Source organism: Chaetura pelagica, unplaced genomic scaffold, assembly GCF_000747805.2.
Source record: "Chaetura pelagica isolate M959 unplaced genomic scaffold, ChaPel_1.0 scaffold166, whole genome shotgun sequence".
NCBI classification, from domain to species: domain Eukaryota; kingdom Metazoa; phylum Chordata; class Aves; order Apodiformes; family Apodidae; genus Chaetura; species Chaetura pelagica.
The window spans coordinates 2,312,845-2,325,075 of NW_009953758.1; the positions used below are offsets into that span (position 1 = coordinate 2,312,845).

Sequence of the window (12,231 nt, forward strand, 5' to 3'; positions counted from 1 at the left end):
ATTATTCTAAATAAAAGACTCCTACCACTCATCTCGTGTTCAGGTCTGACAAGACTTCTGAAACGCTCTACTGAAAAACTAATAACATGCCTGCAGGATGACCACCTAGCTACTCATTAGTTTTTAAACACAGCACACGAATGCATAAAGTGAAAAGAACTGCCCATCATCACATAAATTCCAAGCAGCAAAGCCCAGTAAAGAACTAATGATTTCGATTTCTAGGTCTCAGTTTTCAGTGAATGTAAAGCATAAGGACTAGCTAAAGCAAATAATTTTTAATTATTCTTTTTTAAACAGCTGCAGCATTTCAATTTTTATCCAGAGTAAAATATCTTTGATTTTGACAAGTCAGTAAAGTTAAAGGCATAGATGTACAGAGGAGGAATTATTTGACTACAATGGAAACTGACACCTTTAAAAATGTAGTACTTAAAACAAATGCTAAAGAACATTTAGAACCATTAAAAGACTTAAGTACCAATTATTTCCTTCCACCAGAGTATAGCAGACAAGCACTTCAAGTAATCCGGCAAGAGAAATTATTTAAAATGGTCACAGAAGAACAAGTCACTGGTTTCTAAGACAGCATAAGCTCCAATACTTCCTCATGTAGTTAAACACATGCATATACAGCACAGTAAGAGATCATACTGTATGCACGAAACATGAGCCGTTATCTAACTTAAGAACTTCCCTTGTGAGTGGTTTTCTCTGACCATTTCTTGACTGATTCATCTATAATTTTTAAACCTTCAGAAAATATCCGTAACATCTGAATGAAATCTTGCTTTGCTAAATCAGCAAAATGTGTGCTAAACATGTTTAGTGAAAGCAATTTAGTTTAGATAATTCTCTAACATAAAAGCAGCATTAATATTTGTAAAATAGCATTAGTAAGTTTTCAGTCACATTCACTTTTCCTAACTGGATAAAGAGGGCAAGGAAGAGAGCTGGACAGACAGTTTACGGCAGAGCAAGAACATTCACATCAGAATATACCATGTTTACATATAACTCCCCTTGTAACATCCATGTGTATTTTTATAAACTGGCTGATAACCAAATACTTAGTTGCAGGAGCCAATACACTTTCCTCTTTCTCTATCACTAACATATTCTTGTTAACCTGACTACTACAGCAGGTATACTAGTGTTCAGAGGACAAAGAGAAAAAAAAAAAGTAGGAAATGAGAGCTGAGTATCTTGTGAATTTGGAACAGAAAGGAGGAATACAGAAGCCTTTCAAAGCACATAACTTGTTAACATTGTTAAGCTCTGTTATTATAACGGAGATGTATTTAGTCTTGACAGGTTTTTTAGGATCAAAAACTGCCTTTTTCATCACTTTTCAACAGTATTTTTTATACATCTGCTAACTACCCTTTGTTATTCACTAATCCTAAGCACTTCAAGAATCCCACAGTACTTTCAAATTCAGTTACTCACATTTTTACAGATCAATATAAAGGACAACAGCTCTCCAAACAGCAACAGATAAGGTATCCACACAACATAACAGTGGAACTTAAAGCCTAGCAGTTTTCAGACCCAGCCTCCTGCATCTGGAATTTAAAGGTAAAGTTCAGGAATTTTAAGTCCTTATTTTCCAAATTTCAGGGAGGTTCAAAGAAAGCTAAAAATCACGATGTTCACTAATCTTTAAGTAACACACACGAAAAGCACTTTATTAAATAAACTTTTACCAACAACAGAAAAAATTAACACAACATTAATTCTCTAGCCATGGTTTTCCCCGGTGAAGTCCCCATCCCTCTTAAAACTTCTTTAGCTTATACTTCAGCTATTTGATGCTGCTGTCTGCAAATATTCATTATCATCTTGTATAATGTAATCATACTTTTATTAGCCTGCAGTTAAAAGAAGACAACTTCCAAATCACATTGAAATAGAATGCTCTATGTTTGGAGACACCCCTGGAGTATGTACCCAAACCTATCACTCACAACTAAGACCAGACTCGAATGTTTCCTCAAGTTGCTTAGGACCATGCCTAGGCAGGCTCTGACCACCTCTGAGGATGAAGATTGCACAATCACTCCAACTCCCTGTTCCACATCTCTCCATCCTCACTGTAAAGGATTTTCTACTTTATCTATTTGGAATTTCCCTTGCTGCAACTTTCAGTTACCTCTCATCCTCTTGCCATCTAAGAAACAGTAGTCTTCACTTTCGCTGTAATTAGCCATTCAGGAGGGCTGAAAGAGGTGCTTCAGTACAACAGCCCACACACAAAGACAAAGAACTCTACACATCTAAGATAAAATTATCTTGACCATACCCCTTTTGACTGTAACAAGTTAACACTTGTCACTTAAGAACTATGTGTACTCAATGTCTGAAACATGGGTGCCACTGCCATTTGTCTCTAACTGAGCTAAATTAGCAAACACTGCTAGTTTATATTGCCATGGGTACATGAACATTACATAAAAATTAATTCCTAAAACTACAGTCAGATATTTTCACCATTTTGGAAAAAAAAGAGTTGTGAAATTTAAGCCAAATTCAAAACAACCTGGTGATGAAATTAAATGCTGGAGAGCATATAAAAAGTGTGTAGCAAACTTTTCACAGTTTATGCTAGCCCCTACTTCTTTAAGGATTCTTCCTAGATGAGGAAATATCAGCTCTGCCTCCCAGACAATTTTGTTGAGATTATACACAGCTTTTCTCCTGTGCCAGAGTTCTGCTTGTAATTAGAAACACAAGTCTCAAGCTTACTCCATGTAGTACTGCATTACTAACTAATGGCCTGTTCCCCATAACCACAAGGGAAGAAGATACTCTGCCCCTCTAGAGTCAAGACACTTGAGAAGTTAGTAATAGATGTGAAGGAATTTCTATCTATTACTGCAGAGACAAGACCCAAGAGTTGACAATTTAAAAGTCTGCAGTTTTCACACTCAAAAAACTTCTTCCTTATGCAACATCTTCTGTACAGTGCAACATGAAGTCACAATAATCCACAAAAACCTAGAATTCCATGCAGCAGACCTGGAGTTGACTACGCAGACAACCCTTTAGAAGTCCACACGACTTATATTCTAAGAAGGCTGGCTGAGCCTGCAGATTCAAAACTTTAAGCTCTTCTGCAAGAACCTGGAGAAAGAAAAAAACCCACCATGCAAAAAACCTACATGACACCAGTTACAATTTCCCTTAAAGAGGAGGGATATAAACAGACAAGGAAAAACAACAATAAAAAGCACTAAAGTGATTTTGCAACCAAAGGAAATTGTACTAACGGAAAAGTTAGTCAGACTCTTACCAGGTAAGAACAAAGGACTGCAGTAGATCTGTCAGCTAAGTGGTGTCTGATTTGCTGTGATTCATCCTAAAAATTCTACAGCCACAATCAGAATAGTGTTGTTCAGTACGCAACAGCAACTGCCCTCATTTCATTTCATTGACTTGAAACAAGCCCTCAAAATCATAGGAAATAGCACTCTGTCCTTAATACACAGACAAACATAGTCCTGTGTAACAAGAATAGAGCTGCTAACACAACCATAAACAAATTCAAAGTTGTAAAGACTTTCACACCAACTGAATAATTTATTCTTCAGTGTTAGCTTGAATTTTTTTCAAAACTTAAGTCTTTTGCCATTTCCAACCACCAAACTGGAACATTAGGGTTGATTGGTAGTTTACCTACACCTGGGGATCTTTCTTGACAAAAATAATTGTCTGTCAAAAAACAGCAGACAACCTCAACTGCTAGTTATCAAGGTTTTTCATGACATGTTGTATTTTAAAAAAAGGTTCCTGCAAAACCAAGAAACAACACCAAATTTCAGCTGCCAGAGGAAAAAAACACCCAAGAGTCAAGACCATCACTAGGATTGAACACAGAAGAGGAAAGAAACTTAAGACAGGTAAGAATACAGCACTGACTAAATATAGAAGCAAGGTACTTCTCCTTGGATGTAAGTCACTTCTGCTATTCCTAGATTTTATATATCCATACACTGAGTGGTTAAAGAGAAAAGCCTGGGAAGAAAAATGCAAGGAGGAAAACCTCTTAACTCTAGTTTAGGAATCAAATGTCAGTCATAGGTAAGACATAAGAGCTCAGAGAAAATAGGACAGATGAATAAACAACTGCAAGAACTACACAGGATTTCTTTAACTTATTGCTGTCACTTTCAATAAAGAACTCATTACAGTACATCACACCAATTAATTATTAAGAGAAACTACCAAGAGAATAAAATTTTAGCAGGCCTTACAATTAAATGGTTTCGAAGTAAAATGTTAGAATCACTCTTTGCAGTAAATAGAATCAGGAGAACATAATGCAGAACTATATAGGAACTATGTTCCTAAATACACAGCTTGGAAAAAAATGATTAGTGGGGTCTTCCCTGATAGTTCTATAGGAAAACCCAAACAGAAGATCTGTCTGTATAAAGTGACAACATCAGAAACTGGAACCCAGTTTCCCCTCCTGCCCCACCTTATGAACCAATCTATAATTTAGGCAATGGCAATTTTACATTTCTCTCCCACCATACAATTCAGGAAAACTTGTACAAGGATGTTTGATCCAATGTGCTGAATTTTATAACACAAAAAAAACCCACAAGCCTGATGTATCTTTCTACAGTCAGACAAGCTACTTATCAATGACAAGACTTTTCCACTTCGGTTTAAAAGCTCAAAAGATGAGGTAAGTAATTATTCAATTTCTGATAAGCTGCAATATCTCAATTGTGAATATGATCCATTCTTAAGTATTCACTTGGCTATGCACTGAGTTGGTACTTAAGCATTTCAGGAGCTACAGGGACAGCAGAGAAACAAGAGAGCAGTGGCACCTAACAGTCAACACACAACTTCAAGAACAAGGGCTACAAGCACTGAGATGTAGGCCACCCTTAGCAAGAAATACAGCTATCTTGTGAATTGAGACAGAAAGAGGCATGTGAGAGCGTATGTCGAGTAACACCGAAATTCTTCAGTCTTTTGCCACCACAAAGATGTTACAAGGGGAGAAACAGGCTGTCTCTGAACAATAGTATTTTATGGATTGACCACGTTCAAGCCTAGATTCATTTTCCTTTTTTCATACCCCTGTCTTCTGTTTTCTCAACCACAGAAGTGCAGACACTCTCATAGAGACTTACCTATCACTGCATTTTGGTGCTCAGACTCATTCTCAGGAGCACAGAACCCACATAAAGCCAGCTCCAAAGTTAAGCATTATGAACATACCCTTATGTGTAAATCTGTAAGATACATTATGTAGCACTTCCATTCTGCCCAACTTTTTCATTTCTAATCAGTGGAAAGTCTAGTGGCCAGAAGGAACAAGGCAGAGCAAGCAAGGATATCTCAGCCAACAGTCTCTTATTGCCTGCCCACAGGAAGGCAGGAAGCTGCAAAACTGAGCAGGGAGGAGCCTGGATACCAAAAACGCAATTTTCTATAGATTGGCCTTTTGCCTGAAAGAAGGAGGAACAACCAGTGTCTACACTGGCACAAGCTACGTATCAGAAAGCTGAAATTCAACCCATGCCAAGTTAAACTTTGAAAAGCTAAATTAACGTAGGCTGGTGAGAACAAAAATTAGGTAAGAGTTCAGAGCATGAAAAATTATTAAAACAAGTTTTTCTTGCATGAAAATCAGCTTAGAAGGACAAACTGAAAGTGAAAGGAAAAGCTTAATAAAAATTTTCCTGCCAAGAATCAGATGGAAACAATTATTAAAACAGTTGCTAAGCTGTTCGAGAAAGCCTTCAAGAGAACCATGAAAATGCAGTACAGATCAAGTCATCTCCATATGCATTGCATCTATCAAAGTATACTCTAAGTAATAATTATTCTAAAAATAGCAAAAATGTAACCACTGAGATGTACTATGCATTCGCACAGTCCTCCAAAAAAATGTTACAACAGCCATCGCCTCTTCACTTTTTAAGGTTGTATTTATTTACTTACTTTAAAACATAAACCTATTTCAAGACTGATCATAACTTTCAAATACCACTTTACTGCTGCATTTCCAGAAGTGTATTTTACTGCATTAAAGGCTTATGAAAGAGCTAAGTATCACTCAACATGTTCAGGTTAATTTTCCTCTCTGCTCATACCCTTTCCTATTATGTTTACCAATTATTTTACAATTCATTTTCTGATTAACATACTCATCCAGCCCTTTGCCAGCGATGTTGGGTGAGAGAAGGTGTGATGCACGAGAAAGAAGATACCTAAGATACTCTGAACATAAGGAAAAACATGTAAGAGCAGCTAGTTTTAACAATTCAGCTATGCACTGCAACAGTGAAGCACACAAGATAGATCTACTGACTGAGAAAAAAATTCTCTTCCTTTTCTGTCTTCTGGGGGAGGGTGTTGTTATTTGCAGGAAATAAAAATAAACAAACATCACATGACTTCATCCCAAAGGACACTGTTCTCAGTTTTCCTTCATTGTCAAGACAGCCCCACCTCTGGCTGGAGGCTGTTCAGGTCCTTTAACATACCGATGTAGCACTTCAAAACAAGCATCTTTTCAAGTGCTTTGATACAAGTTAGATGTCCACATCAAACAAAAGTCTACCTTAATAAAACCAGCAGAATAATAACTGATGTCCTCTTGAAATGCAATTAATACTACGCATGACACATTCTATGACGTACAGCCTAGACACCATACAGCTGATGAGGCCTACTGACCTTCCAATGGAAGGTGTCCTTCCTATGTGCCTTATGCTTGCATCTCTTCACAGAGAAATTAAAAAGCAACTCTTCACACACACACACACACTAGGGAATGGAAAGGGGTAGAAAAAGAGAAGATTCAAACATCGGTGCTGCATACTTCCTCTTCTCATAACTCTCAGTTGACACACCTTTGCCCATTTTCAGAAGAGTCACAATTACACTTGAAGGAAATGGAACATTTTTATACAAATGCTTCATTCCAGGCTTACGGATAACAGGCAGAAAAGGTACTAGAAGTTATATTGCTGTAACAAACCGCAGCTATTTCTACATCTAAGGAAACAAGGGGACTATATCTAGTTGCATTGGATCACCCAGTTAATATAAAGGCAAGAAAAGCAGCTCCATATCACCACAACCAAAAGAAAAATTTAGCACTTCCAGCTCCCTCTTCCACGTAAGTATTTCATCAAATGCAAACCACCCCACAACTGCATAACACAGCTCAAGGTTCCAGGTCTGCAAAACTAACTTCAGTGGTACTACATGGCAATAGTATCTCAATCCTCAGTGCTCTAGACACTCTGATGCTTTTAGGGGAGAATAGTGGAAGATGGAGAAGGAAAAAACAAACCCACACGAAAACAAAAACTACAGAAAAAAACCACACAGGCAGTACTATATCTTCTGATCATCATCTACTTACTCAAAAAGAAAGCTTCAGAGGCTGCATTTAGTACTGTAAGTGTGAAAGTTGGGATTGACAGAGAAAGTTCTGATGCACTAAATCTTTTAACTGTCTCAACCTGATGAGATGTTAATTTTGCATTAAAAAAGCCAGTATTACTTAAGCTTCTGCAGTCATTTAAATATGTCTGCACATCCTCCTTCCTCCTCCTCGAGGAAAGTCAACAGAAGAGATACTCAAACTTTACCTCTAGTTTTTAAGAAAAAAGAAGCCCAAATAAACAAAGAGCAAGTCAAACAAAAAAGCAGCTCTTACTTGTTCTTGCTACATAAACAGCCAAAGAAACTTTAAAATACAGGAGCTTCTTCAAAGACTAGCCGTTCCTGAGAGATGCCAGTTGGCTACATTCTACATGTTCCATACTGCCACTTAAATAGTTCCAAAAAAACAGCCTAACAGTTATCCCACAGTGTTGTTCTACTAATTCATGAACTACAATTTCAAATGAACATGTAGTCACATCCCAATAACAGAGACACCTATTTACAGTTACTCTCATAACTGACCTTTAAGTGTCTTTAGCCATATATCTTGAAGACCAGCCATAATCTGATATTTAAACCAAGTCTCTATATTTGCCCAGAAACCTGTGCCGTAACTACTACAACTAAGCAATGCACTAGACTGATATGCAACTACTGATTTGCCAACCTCACAGCAAAACTATTTTTGTCAGGAAAAAGTGTATGCCGAACAGTTTTTAAACACATAAGTCACACTGCTAATTTTGAGACACCCAAATGAAAGTTTATTTCTTGCCAAAACACTTACTAGAGAACAGATTTGTTTGGCTAACTTCTAAAAGACAGATTTATTCTTATACCAATATTTTACCATAGCAGTAACAGCTTTTGCAGCATCATGACCCAACCAATGTCCCTTGCAATGAATGCCAGTCCCAGTAGGTAGCCTAACAAGGGAGATTTTATTTCCACAAAAATCAGGTGAAGCATCAGACCACTAAATTATTTAGGTAGCTTATTACACCAGCCTTCAAATTTTTCATGCCACTAGAGTATAAGAAATACAGAAAAATCACTCAGTACTTAAACAACAGACAGCTTTATTGCTACAAGTCATCACATCTTTATAATGTATGGCTACAGCAGTAATTGCACAGTAAGCAACACTTCCAAATTTCCATTCTTACTCAGTGTAAAGCTCCATGCACCCTTCAAATATCAGAAAAATCCAATTTGACAGAAATAGATAGATATCCACAAGTAATAATACTTAACATATATTTAGAAAAGCTCACAAAAATCCACCTACAGATAACATCTGTAGCATCACCACCGACAGTTCCACAAACTTCAGGACTTGACCAAGTATTTATAACACAAGCACTTTCTACTCTCCATCCTTCAAACTCTCAAACAAGGGAAGGGCCTTACAGTCATTTGAAAAAAGAAGGCAAGTGAAAACCATCACAAAGTTTCTAGAGACACTAATGGCACCTCTACAACGGCAAAGTTGTCTGGGTTATTTCATGACAAGAACTGTTGAAATATACCACTGAGAAGTGAAAACAACCTAACCAAACAAAAAAACCCAACCCAACAACTTACAAATACTCCAAGTAAGCCAATTAAAGTACAAGTAGCTTTTTCCCCCAAATACACTGAACATTCAAAACACACTTCACTATACTAAGTGAAGAATGATCAAAGAGTGCCTACATACGTATCTTTGACACTGTACTTTCATAAATAAAACACTAATTGACACTCAGTTCTCCCTCAAGGATTAAACCCTGTGCATAATTAACCTGAAAACAAAGCCCAAGTAATGGCAAAAATAAACTCAAAAGTCCACCAAAATAGGATTCTGCAGTTTAACTCAATTTGTCACTTCAACACCTTCACTTATACTTCTAGCATATTTACATTAACTCCAGTTCCTACTAACTGTAATTTTAGAGGTATCTACAAATATCTTAAAAAATAATAATTCTAACATTCTTAAATACCAGGAGTTCTACTGGTAGTATTTCTGGTGGCATTCAAACCACAAGAAAATGAGTACACCCAGGAGTAATATCAAAGTAAAAGGCCACAATCAAATCTCATTGCAGATTTCAGCAACACCAGTCTGCAAGGAAAGACAGAACAATATCACACCCGGAAGTGAGCATACAGCTGTACTCTTCCCTGCTGCTGTTTATCTACTGAAAATTCCAAGAGCAAATTATCCAATGCAGAACGCAGGACATAAGAAGCTAAGTGAACTTCTTTTACTAGAACTGATTCTCCATGGGTTTTTTTACATGCATTTTCACTTTATATACATTTAAACAGGTAAACAAAGACCAAGATAATAATTTTTTTAATTAGGTTAACAAACAAAGAACAATTTTTGCATTACTACCTTTACTCATTTTTCACACTTACCTGGTCTTTTTCATGGGGTAGAAGGCTGACAGGTGGAAGAGAAGTTGGAAAAGTGCTGGTGTATTTTGGTGCTCCTTTGCTTTCCAAACTGCCATAATTCACTCTATACTGAGGTCCATCCTTCAGTAATCTCCCATTGTTCACAGCACGTTTAGCCCCCAGACGCAACCTCTGCTGAAAAGCAGGATTGTTGAAAATATTTGCTAGGTCATTTTGACTTCTCAAATACTTCTCTATATTTTTCAGGGAGGAACCATTTGGTTCTTGAAGCCCTTCAATTGCTCTTCTCAAGAGTTTATTCCAATCCACATTACGAAGCTCATTACAAGCTCCTCTAGATCCCTTAACAGATTTAGGAATAGTGCCAGGTTTAACAGATGAGAAGCGTCCAGGATTATCTGGGTCCTTGTAGGATGCAAGGCCTTTGTTGGTAACTTTAAGAATAGAACCATCTTGAACACTAAGCTCCAACTGTTCTGAAACAGTCTTCTTATCCAATCCATGGGAAGCACAAACAGCATGACATATTCTTTCTTCAGAAGGCCTTTGCTTTTGCTTTTTAACTTTTTGTATAGCTTCAAGAATCCACTCCGTATAAAGAGGGTTGGCAAGTTTTACCATGGTTGACCACTAATTGTTTCCAGCCAAGGGTTACCCATAGAGGTTCCTCCTTATCCTTTTAGCAGACCTTTCCGAGGTTGTTCACACCTCAAGCACAAATCAAAGGATTCCACACACTGCTTAGATGCATCTCTACAATATCCATCCTGAGGAGTCTGAAAAAGCAGGGAAATATCTGCTGCCTGAAATTTCCAATTACTTCAAGGAAAGGTAGAAAGGATTGATTGGTGATGACACTGGAACATCCTTACAAGAAAGTTGGTTGCAACCTTTAAAAGAAGAAAGAGGCAAGTAGAGAATACAGTTAATGCTGAAGTAGTAAAAAGAAAAATAACACCCTCAGACATGCAATCATACTGTAGATGCTGCAGCATACAAAAATCTTACGAGATTATATGAAACATTCACCAATTCCCACCCCAAAGCAAACAAGCCATCATAAACTCCTTCCACTTCTTGTAATATTCAGTGGATTTCGTTTTCCTAAATCCCATCACCCCAACATTTAACCTGCTACCAACTTGTTAGACAATTTCAATTCAGCCAGAGATCTGAAAATATTCTGTAAAACAAGCTGCCTACAAATAATTTCTAGACTGACAGGTATAATAAAATTGCTATCTGCATGGATAACACATTCACTAAACAAAACAAACAAACAAAAAAATAATCCTCAAGCAATGAAAGTCAAATTATTAACCACTACCATTTCTTACAGTATACTGTCACTGACATGTTGATTGCACAACTCAGAAAAATCAAAAGCAAAATATTAGAACTGAGTTACTAGTATTTGATCCTTCATTAATACCCTACAACAAAGAGAAGAATCACAAAGGCACTTGTAAGTTGTGCAGTAAAAAGGCACATATTTTTAATACAAACTCTCAGGAATAGAAATTAAAATGAAGTAACAGAAGGCATTTTCACATAAATAATTGTCAGTATTAAAATATCTAATGAAGTCACATTGGCAAAATATGTTTCAGTGACTTACAGTTTAAGAAACAATTTTCTTCTTATGGAATATATGACTCTAATAGAAAACTCAGTGGTAAAAAAAACTTAAGAAACCTGAAAGAACATTTGGAGTTTATTCATTCTGCAGAACAATATATATAGAAAAGCAACACAAATTAAACTAAGACAGTAGTAACCTAATAAATAAACACATCTATTTGAGGCATTATTTTTTCCTGCCATTAAATGTGAGGCAGAATTTCTGAAGTTGATTTGTATAACTTGTATAATTACTTCCAAACAAGGGAAAGAAAATAAAACACAGAAGCGGCAAATCTTCATTCTCAATAAATGGATTGTCTTGTAAAGTAGATTAAAAGAGCTTCACAACAAAATCTAAAACTGACTTAACCTGAATCTACATTTGTAAAGCTGTATCAAGTAACCTATAACTAACAATATCATCTATGATTACACGAGTCTTGGACCTTATTTTTATTCATTTACTCAAGTCATCTTGCAGTTCAATCATGTTTGAAACTTGAGTAAAATATAAATAGGAAAAAAGCTGAGTTGGTGCAGTAATTAAATTATTTTCAACTTGTTAGAAATATTCCTCTACAACTAGGAAGAGTACAAGCACAACAAACACTTTTGGTCCCATGCCTTCTCTGCCCTCTACCTTCTCAAAAATCTCTTTAAATATAAATTCATATATATAACTCATGCAAGTTATATTTGAAAAAAGTTCCATGTATGTCAAGTATTTGTATTAAAACAATAACTTGTTCTGTAAGCAGACAATTTAATTTAAATTAGCTA

The 12,231-nt window shown here is 36.5% G+C and overlaps 1 protein-coding gene across 1 annotated transcript in view; it reads right to left on the reverse strand.

Annotated features, from left to right (window-relative positions):
• The window catches only part of KAT6B (K(lysine) acetyltransferase 6B), a 99,836-nt gene extending 89,140 nt beyond the window's left edge, over positions 1-10,696 (reverse strand). Inside the window, exon 1 of the mRNA XM_010000748.1 lies at positions 9,829-10,696. Within this exon, the coding sequence (XP_009999050.1) occupies positions 9,829-10,449 (621 nt within the window). The 5' untranslated portion in view covers positions 10,450-10,696. The remainder of the gene's footprint in view (positions 1-9,828) is intronic.
• Between the last annotated feature and the right edge of the window lie 1,535 nt (positions 10,697-12,231).